The 20,285-nt window shown below is 34.6% G+C and overlaps 1 protein-coding gene across 1 annotated transcript in view; it reads left to right on the forward strand.

Moving 5' to 3' along the window:
* The window catches only part of OVCH1 (ovochymase 1), a 66,637-nt gene that overhangs the window by 32,385 nt on the left and 13,967 nt on the right, over nt 1-20,285 (forward strand). Inside the window, exons 20-26 of the mRNA XM_074324902.1 lie at nt 2,959-3,115; nt 3,406-3,501; nt 6,840-7,064; nt 11,155-11,280; nt 12,243-12,378; nt 13,128-13,267; nt 17,651-17,776. Of these exons, the coding sequence (XP_074181003.1) occupies nt 2,959-3,115; nt 3,406-3,501; nt 6,840-7,064; nt 11,155-11,280; nt 12,243-12,378; nt 13,128-13,267; nt 17,651-17,776 (1,006 nt within the window). The remainder of the gene's footprint in view (nt 1-2,958; nt 3,116-3,405; nt 3,502-6,839; nt 7,065-11,154; nt 11,281-12,242; nt 12,379-13,127; nt 13,268-17,650; nt 17,777-20,285) is intronic.

Below are 20,285 nucleotides of genomic sequence, written 5' to 3' on the forward strand. Positions count from 1 at the left end.
GCTCATTGTGGTTTTGATTTTCATTTCCCTCATGATTAATGACTTGAGAAACTTTTCATGTACCTGTTGACCAACTGTGTGTATTCTCTGGAAAAATCTGTATTCAAATTCTCTGCCCATTTGTAAATTGCATTTTTTTATTATTGATTTGTATGAGTTCTTTATATATTTTGGATATTAATCCTTTAACAGGTATATGGTTTTAAATATTTTCTCCCATTTCGTAGGTTGCCTTTTCATTTTGTTGATTGTTTTTTCAGTTTGATGGGCAGAGCATTTTAGTTTGTTGTAGTCCCCCTTACTGATTCTTGCTTTTGTTGCTTGTGCTTTTGGTTTCACATTTTAAAAAAAAAAAAAAAGAAGAACTTGTTGGCCAAGACCAATGTCAAGGAGCTTTTCCCCCTGTGTTTTCTTCTAGGAGTTATACAGTTTGAGGTCTTATGTTTAAGTCTTTAATCCATTTCAAGTTAATATTTGTGAGTGGTATAAAATTGGGGTCCAATATACTTTTTCTGCATGTTGTTATCCAGTTTTCCCAGCACCATTTATTAAAGAGACTATTCCTTTCCCCATTGAGTACTCTGCTCCCTTGCCAAATATTAGTTGACTAATATTTATGAAGGTTTTTTCCTGGGCCCATGATTCTGTCCCATTGATCTGTGTGTTTATTTTTATGCCAGTGTCATACTGTGTTGATTACTATGGATTTATAATATATTTTGAAATCAGAAAATGTGATGATGTTATCTTTGTTCTTTCTCAGGATTATTTTGGCTATTTGGGGTCTCATGTAGTTCCATATGAATTTTATGATTGTTTTTTCTATTTCTGTGAAAAATACCACTGGAATTTTGATATAAACTGTATTGAGTCTATAGATGGCTTTGAGAAATGTGGACGCTTTACCAATACAAATTCTTCTGATCTTTGAACGTGGGATATCTTTCCTATTACGTCTCTTTTTCAATTTGTTTCATCAAAGTCTTATAGTTTTCAGTAGAGATCTTTCATCCTTTGTTAAATTTATTCCTAAGTATTTTATTATTTTTGATGCTGTTGTACATAGGATCATTTTCTTTATTTCTTTTTTTTATATGTTTTGTTGTTAGTGTATAGAGACCAACTGATTTTCATATGTTCATTTTGTATCCTGATACTTTACTGTATTTTTTTATTAGTTCTGAAGTTTTTTTTTTCAGTGGAGTTTTTGGGATTTTCTATATATAAGATCATGTCATCTGCAAATAAAGACCTTTCTGATTTGGATGTCATTTTTTTTTTTCTCATCTGATTGCTTTCACCAGGACTCCCAGCACTATATTGAATAGCAATGGTGAAAGTGGGCACCCTTGTCTTGTTCCTGATCTTAGACAAGAATCTTTCAACCTTTCACTGTTAAGTACGATGTTAGCTGTGGGTTTGTTATATATGCCTTTTATTTTGTTGAGGTATGGTCTGTCTATTTCTAATTTGTTGAGAGTTTCTATTATGAAAGGATGTTGCATTTTGTCAAACCTTTGTCTGTATTAGTGATAATCTGATTTTTAACTTTCATTTTATGAATGTAATATATCACATTAGTTTGCATATGTTGAACCATTCTGGCATCACTGGAATAAATCTCACTTAATCATGGTGTATGATTCTTTTAATGTGCTGTTGAATTCAGTTTGCTAATAAGATACTCCTTGACTTATAATGGAATTACATCCTGATAAACCATGGTAAGCTGAAAATATAATCAAGTCAAAAATGCATTTAATACACTTAACGTACTAAATACCATAGCTTAGCCTACATTACCATAAGTGTGCTCAGGACACTTACTTCAGCCTACAGTTGGGCAAATTATCTCACTGCTACTCCCCAGCCTCACTAGAGAGAGTATCGTATTCATATTGCTAGCCCAGGAAAAGATCCAAGTTCAAAGAACAGTTTCTACTAAATGAATATTACTTTTGAGCCATCATAAAGTTGAAAAATCATAAGTGAAACCATCCTAAGTCAGGGACCATTGGCATTTCGTTGAGGATTTTTGCATCTATGTTCATCAGAAATACTGGCCTGTGATTTTCTTTTCTTGTGGTTTTCTTTTGGTGTTTTTATCTGTCTGTGATATCGGGGTAATGATGGCCTTATAAAATGAGTTTCAATTTTTTTGAAAGCATTTGAGAAGGATTGGAGTTAATTCTTTAAATGTTTAGTAGATTCATCAGTGAAGTGATCTGGTTCTGGGCTTTTCTTTGTTGGGATGTTTTTGATTATTGATTCAATCTCCTGACTTATATTGGTCTGTTCTGATTTTCTGTTGCCTCATGATTCAGTCTTGGTAAGTTATATGCTTCTAAGGTCACATGCTCTGCTTAATGACAAGGCTACATTCTGAGGCATCATTAAGTGATTTTGCCTTTTTGCAAACATCTTAGACTGTACTTATACAAACCTAGATGGTATGGCCTACTACTGTAATTTTATGTGCTATACTTTTATAGGACTGGCAGCACAATGGATTTGTTCACACCAGAATCACCAGAAACACAAAGATAATGCTACAATATTAGGATGGCTACAGTCATTATGTGATAAGAATTTTTCAATTGCTTGGTAATCTTATGGGGCCACCATCGTATATGTGGTTCGTCATTGACTGAAATGTCATCACGTCAGGGTGCACAACTATATTTCATCTAGGTTACTCAATTTTTGGTGTATAATTGTTCATAATAGCCTCTTATAACCTTTTGTAGTTCTGTGGTATCAGTTGTAAATTCTCCTCATTCATTTGTAGTTTTATCTATTTGAGTCTAAGTATTCTAAGTTATACAAATTGACATAGAATAACCTTTTAGAATTAAAGAAATGTCTTATGAATAAGGTATTGGTTATTTCTGTTCCAAAATTGAAAACAGGGGCCCTGATTAAAGCAAATTGTTAGAACACATTTCCATGGTGTTTCAGGGAGACTCTGGTGGGCCATTAGTGTGTAGACATGAGAAAGATCCCTTTGTCCTCTATGGCATCGTCAGCTGGGGAGCTGGCTGTGCCCAGCCAAAGAAGCCGGGTGTATTTGCCAGAGTGAGTGTCTTCTTGGACTGGATCCAATCCAAAATCAAAGGTAAATACTTTACAGATACTATGGAAACAATGCCTCTTTCTTTAGAACATTATGAAAAAGATCATAAAATAGTATTTTGTTTATTTTAATTTTTAAACACATTAAAATGGACATTAAAATTCTCTTAAGAATAAGTTCTTCCTTGGACAGACTTATGGTGAAACTGACTTTTTCTGAGGCTGTTTAAATCCTAGATTTGCATTCTCGTTTAACAAAGGCTTCTTTGGAACAGACTGCATTTTGTCCTCAGGCTTTCATCTCTATTTTTAACATGTTCTCTCCAGACACAGATGCTGCTTCACTTCAGATAAATAATGAAAGGAAAACCTTAGCAAGGAAACAATTGTCACTACCCACACCTTCAACAGACAGTGCCTCTGGGCCAGGTAATAGATACTCATGTTATCCCATTAATACAAATAGTAAGAATTTAGCAAAAAGCAATGCATGTCTGGGTTTTCTTATTTTCTTCATAACACCATAAACTCTGTTTTTATTCTGGTTGGTAGTTTAAGGTAAAAGAGAGGAGAGTTGTTACTATGATTGGGGGTCTTTTCTGTCCCATAGATACAGTGGTTATAGATGAAAAAAAAAAAAAGAGAAAGAAAGAAAAAAAAAGTGTCTTGTGGTTGTGAACAATCGCCTGAATTGTGGAGAAGTGCATAGAATTATTCTGACCTTTGAGCTATTTATTCCTACATGAACAAAGGTCCTTATACTTTCAGGCATCTTTCTAGGTAAAGACTGGATGTGAGCTAACTAAGATCAGCATCAGAGTTAGTGTCTCTCTTAATTCTCCTGCAATTGTTCGTATGTTTCCTAATAGGATTTTGATTTTTAGTTAAAATTAAACAGCAGATGGAGAACTTGAAGTTTGTAATAGACTTACAGGGACATGAAATTTCTATGATATCATCATTCTTGGTTTCCAAATGGTCAGGGTCTCTCCCTTTTCACCCATCTCTCCTCCTACATACACTCAACCCAGTAGACAACTAGGATGAGTTGGAGGAAAATCTAAAACGATGTAAGAGTGAAGGGGTGGGGAACTGTTAAGAGTGACAACTTCAGTAGAAGAAAGGGATGAGATCTAGTGCCCAGATGGAGGGTTTAGTTGTGGGTAGGAGCAAAGCACAATTCATCCATAATTGCTGGATGAAGGGCAGAATATTAGGCACTGATGCAGGTGTGTAGCTGGGAGTGGGGTGGGAGCTTCTAGCAGTTCTCTTTTAATTGCTTCCTTTTTCTCAGTAGATGAAATGAGGTTGTGGAAGAGGGTTTATGAGTTTTAAGAGACAAATATGAAATAGTTCTCTAAAAAATCACAAAGGGCATGGACTAAAAAAATATATAGTAGGATTACTGGGCAGCACAAGAGCCTCTGAGATTAATGATCATAAATTTAGATGGAGACCAACCAGTTAGCTTAACTGTGTGTTTTCCTCTGAGGGATACCACATAGATGCAGAGCAGGTGGAGAATAGATTCAATCAGAGTGGTTTTTCCCAAGTATGAGAGAGTATAAAGGAATTGAGAGTGTGTGTGAGGAAGGGATTAAAATGATGGATTATTGGAATTTAAACTAGGAAAAGAGTAAACAAGAATGAGAGATGAGTTACAGACAAGGGAAAGGTGATAAGATAGATGAATTACCAGACTCAAAAGGTGGAAGTAGTGTCAGAGGAAGCTCGGAAGACAGAGGGTTGTGGTTGAAGGCAGTGGTGCTTGAACCTGAATTTATGGAAGGCTTGGGGTGTCTGCTAATGACCAGGTCGTTAGGGGCTGACCATTGGGTTGAGTGGTTGAGGTTATGTGAGGGAAAGTTGAGAAACTGAGAAGTTTCAATGCTGGAATCATCATCTATATGGCTACTGAAATCAGCAAGATTTAAGGGAGGAATAATGTTGGAGAGAAGGTCTGCTAACATCTAGAAACGAGAAGTAAGTCAGAAACCAGTTGTGGGTGGTATGGTCTGACAACACAAGAGTCAGAGTCAAAACAAGAATCAAAGAGTCATATTTAAGTTAAAAGGAAATCTGGAATTGGGATTGAGATGGACAGCAAAGTTAGGTCTGAGATGGTAAAACCTAATAATTTCAATGGTTTGAGTTAAATTAATAATTTCAATGAGTGCCTAAGTAAGTTAATGCATGTAAAGCACTTGGAACAGGGATGACATGACCAGTGAGAAGGGTCAATAAATGGTGGTGATAGTGACTATCTAATGTATTCTTTGAACTGTCCCATTCAGGCTATTACAAAATGAACATTGTTAAAATGTAGAGAAGATGCATCTCATTTGTGTATGTTCAGGAATAGTTATACATGCCAGAGAACTTTGAAAGTTGTATGTGTGAAAGGTCATTGCTTTGTTGTAGTTCTACGGCTATTCTATGAAATGAAATGTTAGGTCTATGTCATGTTTAACACCCACCCACTCCCACTACTCGCTTTTTACACAAAGGGAATTAACAAATCTTAGCTATGTTTTCTTTGTTGTCTTTTGAGATTGTTGCCCCATTTATAAAAAGCAGTGACTGGTTGGAAATCCATGGCTTGATATGATTTGGCTCCTTTTTCAGGCAGATTTGTCATAGGGGATTCATGTGGAGAGGAAAAAAAGATTGGAAAGACATGTTGGGGCCAGACTCTGAAAGACCTTGCAAGGTGCATTACTTGAGTTGCTTTGAGCAAGGAAGTAATTTAATTTTGTTTCATACACTATTCCCAGATTAGAGGGCATGTTGGGTGCAGACTAGGGACTGAGAAATCAGTTAGGTTACATTAAATTAAAGTAGACCTAATGAATATTGAAATTAGATCACAGTAGCTGTATAAATGAAAAGGAGGATTTGCAAAGAAATAACAGAGGACTAGGTAATGGAGTAGAATCCTGAATTCGTGTAGCATTTCACTTCCCTTCTTCCATTCTTCATCTCTAGTGTTCATAAAATATATGTATGTTTGTGTCTCCTTGATTAGATTATTAATTTCTCTATGGCAGAGCATATATAATAATAAATACATTAATTAACTAAAATTTATACATTAAAATGTGTTAATTTGAATGCAGAGTATTTCAGTAAGTAGTTGCTCAGAAAGTTTTTGTCAAGGGGATAAACACAGGGGAAGTAGGAAGAGTCAAGGATATAACTTGAAAAAGGAGAAGCTGATTGTGGGGTCAGTGGACCAGGGAGCTACTGGCATGTGAAGCTCTGCAGGTATCCCAGCAGGTCCAAAGGTGCCCTTTGACTTAAGAGCAAGTCTAAGAAGTGAGAGGCATTTAAGTGCATTCAGCAAATTCTTCTCTTGACCTCAGTCACAAACTCCATGAATATAATCATTTGTCCCAGCAGGATAAATGCTCAGTGAAATGAGTGAAGATTTTAGGAACAGATCTTTAGTTGTATCTCAAAGGAGGAAAGAAATGAAAACACGCTGGGAGTAGAGAATGCAATCCACTGTGCATTTTCTAGGAAATTTTAGACATTCTGTTAAAAGTAATTTTAAATAATTATGATTGAAATTCTATGTTACAATCTTATTTCAAGAAAATATGATGTATTAAATGGGATGATCTTTTTTACCCAAGAACTTGAAACTGAATAGTAATAAAGTTTTAATTTTCTTCTTGTAACCCTACACTTTTCAAGTTTGTGATAGAGCTTTATTTTACTTTGCTTTGTTTATGTTGGTTCCTGGGTCTGTGTATTCTGAATTGCAGGCTGTCCCTCTGAAAGGGAGCTAGAGGAGCCCAGAGGCTTCTTTTCAACTCCAAGATATCCACTGGATTACAGAGGAAAACTGGAATGTTCTTGGGTGCTCAGAGTTTCACCAAGCAGTATGGCAAAATTTACGGTTGAGTACCTGTCGCTCCCGGGGTCTCATATGTGTCGAGATTCATTTCTGACTATTTATGAAGAAAGTCACAGTGAAAGAAGGATGTCAGGTAATCCTTACTGGCATTTAAACTTTGTGCTGGGAGCCATTTTTGTAGAAGCTTGATAATAATAGCACCAAAATGTTGGTTCGTGTAATAAGCATGACTATTTTTTATAGACAAACCTAATATTTTCAAAATTTTAATTTGCAAAACAGGTATACTAAAGGTCAAGTGTGTGTGTTTGTGTGTATGTGTATTCAGGAGACAAAAACAAAAACAACAAAAAAACCAGACTGCCCAACTTCTTCAAACATACTAAAACCGTGGCACAATGCCAGAAATGTGTATATGATAAAGGAGGAGTTAAGATGGTTACAAATCGGGGAGGGGCTAGAGATGCTGAATTTTAAAATAAAGCAAAATACATTAAAGTCTTTTAAAATAACCGAATTAAAAAGATTTGCTAACAGTATGCCAGCTATCATTTCATTTCTTGTACAGGCAAATCTGTTTTTGTTCAACAAAACAAACCTTGCACCTCTTGTTTGTATAGGTGTAATACAGGCTTTTTGTCTCTCAATAAAGAGGGAAGTAAGAAGGTGTTGGAAATAATTTGGTTGATGGGGAAGCCTGGAAGGAAAATAAGTTTGTGTATATTATTGTGTGTATGGTACATATATGTGTGTATACATATATGGTACATATTTTGTGTACCTATATGTATATATGTACATATATGTGTATGTATACATATATGGCACATATTTTGTGTACATGTATGTACATATATGTGTATGTATACATGTATGGTGCATATTATTTTGTGTATGGTACATGTGTATATTATTGTGTGTATGGTACACATACATAGCACATGCTTGATCCAGGCCTCCATAGAGGCCAGGAAAATTGCTTTGGAGGTGAGATTGTTTTTTTAGGATTACATTAAGATGAGAGATTAGTCATTGATTTAAAAGGCACCAACATTTGTGTAAAGAATCTTTCTTTGAAAATACTATCTCATTTAGAGTTCTGAAAATACTATTATTGTGTTTCCCCAAAAATAAGACCTAGCTGGACAATCAGTTCTAATGCATCTTTTGGAGCAACAACTAATATAAGACCCGGTCTTATTTTACTATAATGTAAAACCTGGTCATATGATATAATATAATATAATATAATATAATATAATATAATATAATATAATATAATATAATATAATATAATATAATACTGGGTCTTAATTTTTGCTCCAAAAGACGCATTAGAGCTGATTGTCCGGCTAGGTCTTGTTTTCAGGGAAACAGGGTAACTGCCTGTCCACTTTGCACATTTTCCCCTATAATCAGGATGACCTTCGCCTCCACCCTCCTTGGTCTTCTCCTTGTAGCTGGGTAAAATCCAAACCCTAGCATGACCTTTCTTGTCTCTCTCGCCCAGCTCCCCATGCTCCAGGAACTTTCATTCTCACCTGAAGACCCTTGTCCGTCTACTCCCAGCTCTTCAAAGAGCTCCTTCTCATCCTTGTCCCCCACCTCCCACAAGTCTTGACTAGAATGTCACCAGTTTAATGAGTCCTACCTTAATTGATGTAAATTGCATCATCTCCTACCTGTGTACTTCATCGTGCCCTTAGTACTTACTGTCTCTTAACATGGTTTGATTTTGTTTTTTATGTTTGTGATTCGTCTGTGTCTTCCCTTTTGAATGTGAGTTTCCTGAGGGGTGAAACTTTTGTTTCCTCACTCCAGAATTCCCAGTGCTAAGACTAGCACCTGACACATAGAACGCCTTGAATGAATGAATGAATGAATGAATGAATGAATGAATGAATGGTCACTTTCTCAAAGAGGCCTTGTCAGTCTAAAGTAGCATCATTTATTCCATCCCACAATCATTTTCTATCATATTACACTCATTATTTCATTTGTAGCTTTGGTCTCTATTTGAAATCATCTTCTTCATTTATCCGACTGAAATGAAAGCTTCATGAAAACAGGGATCTTGCTGTTTTTCTCCCTCTGAAATCTCCCCAAATTAGGATAATGCCTAGAGACTCAGAACATTTTTTTGCGTGAATGTATGCTGCCAAATTACTCTTCAGAAAGGCTAAAGGAGTTTTTGTTGCCATTAGGAACACATGGGGGCCTCTTTCACCATGCCCATCACCTAATATATCAATTTTAATAGGCATTTTTACTTTTTTAAAATCATTAATGGGGATAAATATTTTTTTTCACATATTGGTTAGCTATTTGTGTTTCTTTATTTCTTGTCATTACCATCCATTTTTTTTTAGTATTCTTTTTATTGGTTTATAAAATCTTATATATATAAAGATATTTTCCTTTGTCATAAGTTGCAAGTGCTCATTCACAGGTTGTAATTTAGCTTTAAATTTTATTATATGTTGATGTAACATTTTAAAATTTGTTTAAATTTATCCATATCTATCTCTGACCTTTGATTTATCTCATTGCTTTTATATTTAAAAATTCATTCATGCTGAATTGAGGAAAAAAATTTAATTAAAAATTACTTCTTTAATCCTGTTAAATGTTTTGTCTTACATTGTAAAGTGATGCTACACCTGCTTCTTTAAAAAATAAGTTCTTTTATTTCTGATTTATAGCACTCTATTATATACTAGATTCTCATATAGAAAGAAACATTTTCTGAGAAAACTTTCCTTTGTCATTGTAACCTATTGCAAACCACACTTGAGTTTGTTGTGGACTAATTGGGGATCCACTGTAATTTTCCAACCTGGAATTTCTTTGATTTGAAGTTGTCATCTTGAATCTTGTAGAATTGTTCCATCTCTTCAGATGATAACTAGCAGAACTGCAAGACTCTAATGGAAACATTACCTCTTACTCAAGTCAGATAACATCCTATACTGTAAAAAGCTATCTTTTGCTCTGTGGGAGCCAGCAATTCATTTAAGAGCTGCATTCATCTCTGCTTGTTACAAATAAATACTTGATTATTCTTCAAGTAGTATTTCAACATTATTTACCCAAATACATTATGCCAGCTAATTTTTATTCCCTGCTTGGGTATGATCTCCCTTTCGTCCTCCCACAAGTATTTGTGGAGCGCCTATGACAGGCCAGAGACTGACTCTTCTTGGTCGTGGGAATCCAGGAGCGAACAAAACTGAATTGGTTGACAAGCCAGGGGGGAAATGAATTGGGAAGGAGAGAAATAGTATCTAGGATGTAGGTATCATATAGTGGTATGTAGTATAAGCAGCAAATGTCTTTTTGAGTAGGTGATGTTTAAATAAATGTTACAGAATGATACTCAATTATTCTTAATACTAGATGAGTTTGATTCTAAGAAATTCGCAGATTCTTTCCATACCTTCTTAGTCAGCCCTCTAAATTGTTTACAATTATGGTTGTAATTTTTTTCTTGCATCTTTGACTTAAGTTTCTCAAAGTAAAGCAATCCAAAAAAAAAAAAAAAAGAAGAAAAGACTGACACTGAGGAAAGAATACATTTTCAGATAGAAAAAGTTTTCCATCATGGATCTTCATGGTGAGATATTTTTAGTAAGTAGGTTAATTTTCTAGGAGAAAAATGACATATCAGCATCATTTTAAAGATAAAATAGTTTACTACCTACTGTCCTTCAAGGAGCAATACCCATACTAGACTGGGATGGGTATTGGATTCATGGACCTGGCTTCAGATCCTGACTCCTCAGCTCACCAGTCTAATTTTGGGTAAATCACTTGAGTTCTGGAACTCTGTTTCCTCATTGGGGAGTGGAATAAATTCCTATCTCATGGGTACAAACTTGCAACTAATAGACAGGTAAGTCCTTGAAATTGAGCAACCCACAGTATAGTGAATATAGACAATAATATTGTATTATCATCAAACTTGGTAAGGGACTAAATCTCAGTTATTGCCACCACAAAAAAGAAATATGTGATATGGTAGAGGTGCTAACTATTGCTACAATTGCAATAATGTTACAATATTTAATGTATCAAATCAATGTTATATACCGTAAATTTACACCATGGTATATGTCAAATATGTTTCAATAAAAATAAATAAGTAACTGCTATCTCTAAAATAGAGAAACTGCTCAAAAATTTGAGTTCCTGTTTTCTACTAGATTTGATTTTTTATAACCTAGGTGAATTATGTGGAAGACGGCTTTACCCAATGATTTTCATCAGCTCTGGACCACTGGTGAGGGTAACATTTCGTTCCCTTGTGCAAGGTGCTTTTGGCGTAAGTTATATTGTCTTTAGAGTCCAAGGTATGTTTGGTCATTTTATAAACTTATAAAGTTAAAAGTTAATGATTTTCCTTTTAGGAACATTCAAAACTTATACATTGTTTTGTAATAAATTGTGTTTCTGTGTAGAATGAGTTTGTTTCAGGTGATCTGTGTGATTGGCTAGGTCCAAAAGAGAAACTGCTCGGTGGATAACTTGATTGATTTGTAAATCATTTAGAATGGTGATTTTTGGACATGGCTAAGATACGTTGGTTGCAAAATAACAGTTTTGAGTGTGATTGGGATTTTACACCACGGAGAGCTTTTTCTGCAGCTGTAATTCTCTTGGATGAGAAGATCTGGGTTCTCTATCTTAGCTGGCTGATTAGTTCTGGAGACTTTGTTATATCTATTTTCTTTATTGTGCTATTATAATAATAATAAAAGGTTAGAATGAGTTTTGAAACAAGCCACAAGTATTAGATGCCAGGATTATAAATGTAAACTGTATGCAATTCGGAGTTATCAGATTGTGTTTTAGAATATATAATTAGTAAATCTTTTCGACTCTTGATGAGCATAGGTAACTGAAAGCTTGTTTCTCTCCTTGGCACCAAAAAGCACTGCAAAAACATATTTCGGAAAAAGTTAAGTGACTAATAAAGTAAAGCATGCATATCATATAAAAGTTTTTTCCTGAAGAACTATATTAAGAATGTTGCTTTCTGATGGAATTGTTCCTGGCACCAGCATTATCTACAGCCATCCAACCTTATCTTCCGTAGACCCTAGGCTATGCCAAAGATAATTCTTAGAGTTGGTGGTTTTCTATATCTTTGAATGTTTCAGATACAGACTTTTCAGTGACCCTAACCACCCTCTGTTAACTTTTTTCCTATAACAAGTAGTGAAGAAAGCTGACTGCTTTGATTTGACAAGCATATAGCAGGCCTCTTAAAAATTAGTTTTATTCTCATTCCCTTTTCTTTCTTTACTTCTAGGTCCAAAGGACAGTAAAATAACCAGACTTCTTCAGAGGTCAAACCAAGAGCATGTGGCCACTTGTAAGGATGTTATTCTAACCAAACCAGTAGGAATCATACATATACCAAGATATTTTCAGAAAGCCACTATGAGGTGAGAAAGGAATGTTTATTATGATGAAAGAAGTATATGAATGATTACTTGACACACAGTAACACTTGACATTTGCCTAAAGCATTGTTTTTGCCTCTTCTCCTTAAATGATAGACTGAGATAATCCCTGGTCTGAGGCCTTCAATATACAAAAGATAAGATTATCCCCATTTACAAATGGTACTTTTTCCACAAAAGAGATAATTTATCAGGCAAAGTGGAAAGTCACATTTCCATCAGAGTTTTGGAGATTGAAATAATGCACGTAGAATATTTTGGCAATAAATAGGTACTCAATAAATGGTTCTTAAATTGCCATAATGGAAAGAGAGCTTTCTTTGAATTAAACAGTAGACTAAATTTAAAAGGAGAAATGAAAAATTAAGATTTATGTAATGTCAACCTTAAGTAAATTTATACGGTTTGGGGAAGTTTGGGGCAAATCAGGCAAGAGAAGATCCTTAACTCTTACAGATGGCCGATCAGAATTTAGAGTACTTCGCATGATTGACCAACCATTCACCAAGATGGGTAAATTTACTTAAACCTTTTGACAAATTAAATATTAGAGAATATTTTTAATTATTATAATTTAAAGTAGAAATCTTTCAGCCAAACACAAAGAAGCAGATATAAAAACTAAGGCGCTCTAAGAATCAATAACAGTGATACATTAACTTCTAAACAGAGTAAATAATGGTATATGCTGTTTAGAAATCATTTCTGATGTTCTTCCATCTGTTCCATAGCTGCCACTGGAGATTACTAGCCCCTTTGAATCACATAATTCGCTTGGATATTATCAACTTCCAGATGAAGCCGACACTTTTGGCCTGTCAGGGTCACCTGCAGGTTTTTGAAGGATTTGGATGGGGCAAAAAATTAATAGGTAACTAATAAATGTCCTATGGAGAACTATGCTATTGATTTTTTAAATGAAATCTTCTTTGATTGTTTTATATTCTGTGTGTGACTTACAGGTGTTGTAAATTAGCCTCTTAGATGATGTTGAAATAGCCTTACTATTACAATTGTTTTTAGATTTATTCTTGAAATTAACCTAATTCTCTCTCAAATTAAGTTGAAAACAAAATCCAACTATATGCTGCTTACTTGGGTCATACCTAGATTAAAATTGCTCGGAGATACGAAAAATAAAGCAGTTTTAGACAAACATAACACAAGAAAATTGAGGCTATAGTATTAGACAAAGTAATATTTATAGGAAAGACATTAAATGGGTTTATCAATTAGATGGTAACCAGAAGCCTGATTACAGTGATTTAAATGTATTATTCTGGAAAAAAAGAGAGAGAGAGAGAGAAATCTAGAGGTATGCAGATACACCACTAATGCAACAGTTCAACTGTGTCAAAATTGAACTTACTGCAATTTTCTAATGTTTCCATACTGGCTATTTCAGTTCTCACCCTTACACTGGAGGCAAAAGGAAGAAGGAGTATGGTGAAGGATTATTGCCATTGAGAAAGCAAACGCATTTCCCAGAATTTTGTGGCAGATTTAAGTCTCTTTGGCCAGATTTGTCACATGGCCATAGCTGACTGATAGATGACTCGGGAGAAGGGAAATGGAAGTGGGGTTTGGGCTGGTGGACCAATAGTACCAGGTGTGATGGGATATAGCAGTCCAGAGTCCTGGAATTTGATGATCCCAGGTTCCAATCTCGGTTCTGCCACACAGTAGTTCAGTGACTTCAAATTTTTCCCAAAGCTTTCTACGATTCAGTTTCCTCATTTGTGATATAAGGATAATAATATCTACTTGCTGCTTCTCATGTGATTTATGAGAGCAGACACCACCACCACACACTCACACGTGTGCACTAATTCCCAGTTTACTGAGTCAAAGAAGCAGATGCCCACTGAAACAGGTGACTGCCCAGAGGGAGAGGATGCAGGGCCTTTCACTGGCCTTTGACTTCCTAAAAACAAAACAAACGAAAAACCCCACATGTCAGTAAGCTCCTGACAGAACTGATGAAACAGCCAATCGTTAAACCACTGTCTTTTATTCTTTGGTCTTACATTGCCATACCAGAAGTAGACACACTGACAATCTTCGTGTTTCTACTTAAGGGAAAGTTAATAAACACGGAGCTGTCCTGGTTCCTGAGCCAATTTAGCATCAAAAGGGTCATGGCTTCTTTTGGGGAGAATGCAGAATCTGAGCCTGGTATCCATGGAAATTATCTTTGCTTCTTCCTGTCCTGCCTTACAGAATACCAGTTACTGGTACTGCTTCGTAAGCTGGTTTTCAGACTTTAGTGATAATGCATGTTAATTATTGTAAAAAAAAAACACCCAACTTACGCTGTGTTTGAATTAGAAATATACATTTCCATTCCTATTCTTAAAATAGACTGTTGTTTCTCTAATGTCTCTCCATTGATGGGGTGTCAGAATACACACAGAAATACACACAGAAATACAGAAACGGGAAATGGTACATTAACTATATCAGTTATAATTTATAATGTTAATGAACTACATACCTGTTGTTTTCTACTTAGAATTAGTTCTTAAGATGTATGTACTACTTCTATCTCCTCCCCCAAAAGCTTTTTTGACTCTATTTCAATTTTTGCAAGTAAGGTTTATAAATTCCAGGGGCTAACTCAATGCTTGAGGTCAATAGGTTATTCAATGAATATTCAACATAACCAGGTACTATGAGTTATTCCTAGAATACAAGGACAGTTTTCTTTTAACATTAAAAAATGTATTATATATCACATAACTAAGTCAAATTAGGAAAAATAGATATAAATTCATTATACAGCAGTTATATTTTTAAAACCATACCTGTAAAAATTAGTTAAAATATATAATGGAAAAAATATTCCAATTATAATTAGCAACAAAAACCATAAAGCTAGGAATAACCTTAAAATGAAATGTGACATTTGTCATCAAATGTAAAACTTTACACACACACACACACACACACACACACACGGATCTTAATAGAGAAAGCTATCATGTTCTAATACTGGAAGACATAATTAACAGTCATCTCAAATTAATTTACAAATATAGTATATTTCCCAACAAAATTTCAATGGGAATTTTTTTTGGGGGTGGGGAGTAAGGAAGAAGTTGATAATAACTCTAACGTTTATCCTTAAGATAAATAACACTAGGTGAAAATGTTTTTGGGAAAAACTGATCAGTTGATGAAACAAATTATCAGATATTAAAACATACTTTAAAGCGATGATAATTAAAATAGAGTAGTACTAGTACAAGAAAGGACACATAGGAATGGAAATAAATAGGCCAGAAGGGAAATCAGAAATATAAGGCATGTATATATGATAAATTTGGGATTACAAATCAGAGAGAAAAATAAATCATGTTCTTCATCATATCATTAAACAGCTGATTAAAGAGTTATACATTTTTCTTAAGCCATTAAAAGTAGAAAAAATAGTTATTTTAGCTATGGTTAGAGCAGGACCTTCTCATAAAAGCAATGAAAGAAAACAGGAAATTATCAATAAATTCCTGTATAATTAAAAACTTTTCTGCTCTAACCAAAACAAAATTTAAAAAGCTAATATCAAATGGGATTTTCAACAACTCTGAGAAGGGGTTAAGGTAATTAACATAGGGAATGTTCATAATTCAGTATTTGAAAAGTTCAACTCTGTAAAAATAAATTCATAGGTCCCAATATCTTTGACTCGGCGTTAATTAAATTTCAAGTTAAAATCGGAGTCCCTAAAGCTTTTGACTTTTTGTTCATTTCCCAAGAAAATGACAAACTATTGACCCAAGTGATTTTTGAGAGACTAAAGCACTGGATTAACCATTAGCCTCTGTTAACAGATAAGAAAGGTTAGTGAATGTTTACTATCAGTTACTCTACTCTAAATTAAATCTTTTCTCATTTTATATCTTGTCACAATGAAGTTGATCCTCTAGCCATCTGTTTACTAAAAAGGCAGTTTTCCTGTAATAGTAAAAAGCTTAATAATTCCTAGGATTGTCTTCTTGAAACCTTGAAACTGTGTTACAGCAAACTACCTTTCTTAGAATATTTGTTTCAGAAAATACTGTGTATGATCAAAATTGAAACGGTTTGTCATAGGAAGCAGATCTGAATCATCAACGTTATGATAATTAACCCTTGACTATGACCTTTCTAATGTACTACCACTTGACTCAGCAAGTATAAAGCACAAGTTTATTCTTTTAGAATTAAGAGGATCCCTAACATAAAAAATTTAAAAAGGAAGTGCAAGAAATAAGAGTTCTAAAATAAAATGTTTTCACATAACTCTTTTATAAAACTGGAAAATCCTATATGTACTAATGAATGAGAAGATTAGGAAGAAAAACTACACAGTGAAATTAAAAATTTTTAAAGTGCTGCATATGACTGAAATAAAGGTCTAAAGGAAAACACACCAATATGTTTAAGTGGATATTTCTAGAGTGCCAGATTATGAGTAATTATTTTTGAAATTCTCTAAATTTTCTCCAGTGAATGAGCATTCTAATCTTTAAAAAACTATCAGAAGCAAAAGAGGAAGGGAAAATGTTTTGTTCTGGAGTTGAACTAGCCTCATGGGGAGAACATCATGTCAGCAGTCTGGCTGTGAGCAGTCTCCCTCACAAGAGAACCATTGCTGCAGGGGCTCAGAGTCCATCATCTTCTGAAGGATGCTTTAGAAATTCTGGGGTAATGGGAGGTTGCACCATTCCTAACTAACCCTAGGATTCTGAATCTCAGGAGATCTCTAAGAACTATAGCCTAAGAAATTTCATTTAGACCAGCTAATGGTTTTGATTTTCGTGCCAATTACTGCTACGTGCCTCTTATTCATTTGGCTATACTGTGAATAAACAAGTGTTGTGTATAGCTAAGTCTCAAATACACTTCCTGTGTATGGTTATTTTTACTTAAGTCTGGTGGCAAGGATAATTTTTTAGTTCCCTGAGGAACTAACTAGACCGTGTCACCTACTCTTATAATATATAGTTTTAAAAAGATGTACCAAGGTTATTGAAGACATTTTAAGAACTGGGTATTGTGTCCTAGTTGGTTTAGAACCCCTTCCTTCGAAGTGCTTAGACTCAGGAATCTGGAACTAATTGGATTTTATTCTGCTTATTTCCCCATTTTGATATTGTTGGGAATAGATACAGTTTAAATTTGTAAATTTTAAAATAGGATTCTTTTTTTCTCTTACTTTGCTCAATAACCTTTGCCTTGATGACTAGTAAACTTTTTTTACTCTTTTGGCTAGGAAAATTATGTGAAGGGGATTCACCTTCATTAAAATCTCATGGTCCTATTATGATGTTGATTTTCACATACAATGTCAGTTTGGCTATGCAAGAATTTTCTTTGAGGTATTCTTTTCATATTTCTGGTAAGTCTGTTGTGTTTTTTCATATTTTTTTATGTATTTGTTTTATTGTGCTTGTTATGAGGAATATGCCACCAAACAAATAGATTGGAACTATTTATTTAATTTGTCATCTTTAGGGGAGAAGACAAAGATAATATTTAAAGTTATAACTTCCTTAACCTGTAGAGGCCTCAAGCTAAACGTCTATAAAGAATAAGATTGATCAGATTTTTCAGTTTTTCTTACAGCACCTAAGAATTTTGCTTATTTTTCTAGATACTTGGAATATTATAACAATACAGTAGGAATATTTTATCCCTAACATAAAAGTTTCAAGTAGTTTTTTGAAATTATTTTTCTTAATGTGCTAATATCAAGAGTAATTAGTTCTTTTTTAATTGTTTGGTGGATAGTTCGTATACATTAGTTGCAACAAAATTGTTAAAAAATATGCTTTACCTAACATTCCTGTGGTTTGGGCAAAGGTACTGATAGCATTGTGAAAACAGAACTATTGCAAATTATAGAAATTGGGTGTGATGGAGAAAACATTTGCCGCTACATTTAATTCTGAACAATTATTAGAATTGTTTCAGTCCTTAAGATTAATCAACTCATACTCATTAAAAATGTTAATTGAAATACAATTTGGCGAGGCATTTCTACTTACAATAGTTTAGTTTGGTAATGTGAGAAGTGTTGGTAGGAGATAACTAAGACTTGGATCAAGTTCAAATTATATTGTCAAAGTATAACTTAAGGGACTCACAACAGAATTCTAAACAAAGCAAAATCAAATATCACATTTAAATCTTTAATTATTGACTATCAACAAATGTTTTTAAACTTATGCCAGGCAGTGTTTAAGGCACTAAGGATTCAGCAATGAACAAGACAGTCCCTGCTCTAGTAGAATTTACCGTCTAGTAGGGGAGTTAGTCATCCATCAAATAATCATATAGAAAAATATAGAGTGAAAAAACAGCTGTTTTAAGTTTGGAAGAAAAATATGGAGTACAATGAAAATATATGATCGAGGTGTGATCAAAATATATGGTGAATGTTTAAATAAAAAACATTATTACAGTAAAAGACACATTGCCATTAATCCCTCTCAAAATACCCTCCTTGCTTTGAACACACTTATCCCATCATTCTTGCCACTTTCTGGAGCGGTTCTGAAGTCCTCTTTTGTGAGTGTCTTTAGTTGCGCTGTTGTGGCTGCCTTAATGTCCTAAATCGATTCAAAATGTTTATTTTCATGGTCATTTTGACTTTGGGAAAGAGTCTGAAGTCTCACAGGGAATAAGATGGATGAGGACACACTGTAAGGTTTTTATTTGACAGAAATTGCCATACCAGAAGCAATGTGTGACTAGAGCCTTTCTGTTGTGATCACAAAATGTGGTGAATGCTGCTGCCAAATGCCAACAACAGAAAGGCAGGGATCTTTAATATGGTAAGTGGTGCATGGAACATAGTAACAGTGTGTGACAAGTTTCAACTTGTTCAGTGCAGTCAGTCAGGTGTGAGCTACAGTTGAGAGAAGGTGTATTTTAAAATGGGCCTTAAATCATCCTCCATCTTGATAATGCTCTGTCACACATTACTTCTAGTATACAGCAATTTCTGTCAAATAAAAACATTATGATGTATCCTCATCCACCTTATTCACTGGCTGTGGCACTGTATAATTCCTGGCTCTTCCCCAAAGTCAAAATGATTCAGGACATTGAGGCAGCCATGACAGCGCAACTAAAGACACTCACAAAAGAAGACTTCCAGAACTGCATCAGAAAATGGCAAGAACAATGGGATAAGTGTGTTCAAAGTGAGGGGGTGTATTTTGAGGGGGATTAATGGCAATTTGTCTTTTACTATAACAATTTTTTTTAATTTAAACATACATCGTATTGTTTGATCATAACTCGTATATCAGAGGGATCTTGCCAAGTTTGGAAAAAGATAGGGATGGAATTCTAGGAAAATAATTTCTCAGCTCTGTTATAGTAAAACTCCATGAAACTTATTTCTAGTCACTGTCTCCCCTTTTGCCCTCTCATTTTGTCTTGAATCCCTTCCCATAGGGCTTTCTTTCTTACCATTCTACAAACATTGTTCTTACCAAAGCTACCAATGATTTTCATAAGTCTAGATCCAGTAGTCACTTCCCATTCCTAACAACAGCATTTGGCGAAGATGAACTCTCTTTCCTTCTGGGATCTCACTTGTTTTGGCCTCCAGGACATGACTTTCCCTTGGCTCTCCTCTCACCTCCCTGATCTCCTTCAGAGTCTCTTGACAGGTTGATCCTCATTTTCTCTACTACTGAAGGTTGAGGTGTCCCAGGACCCAGAAGGTTGACTATTTTCTTTCTTACCTATACTCACTTTTAAGTGAGTGAGTGTGCAATCCTGAGATTATCATATGCACAGATAACTGCCAAATATTTACCTTCAGTCCCAACTATTTTTCACTGAACTCCAATATTGTATATGCAAATGCCTCCCTCTCCACTTGGACGTATAGT

This window comes from Rhinolophus sinicus, linkage group LG02 (assembly GCF_036562045.2).
Source record: "Rhinolophus sinicus isolate RSC01 linkage group LG02, ASM3656204v1, whole genome shotgun sequence".
Lineage (NCBI taxonomy): Eukaryota > Metazoa > Chordata > Mammalia > Chiroptera > Rhinolophidae > Rhinolophus > Rhinolophus sinicus.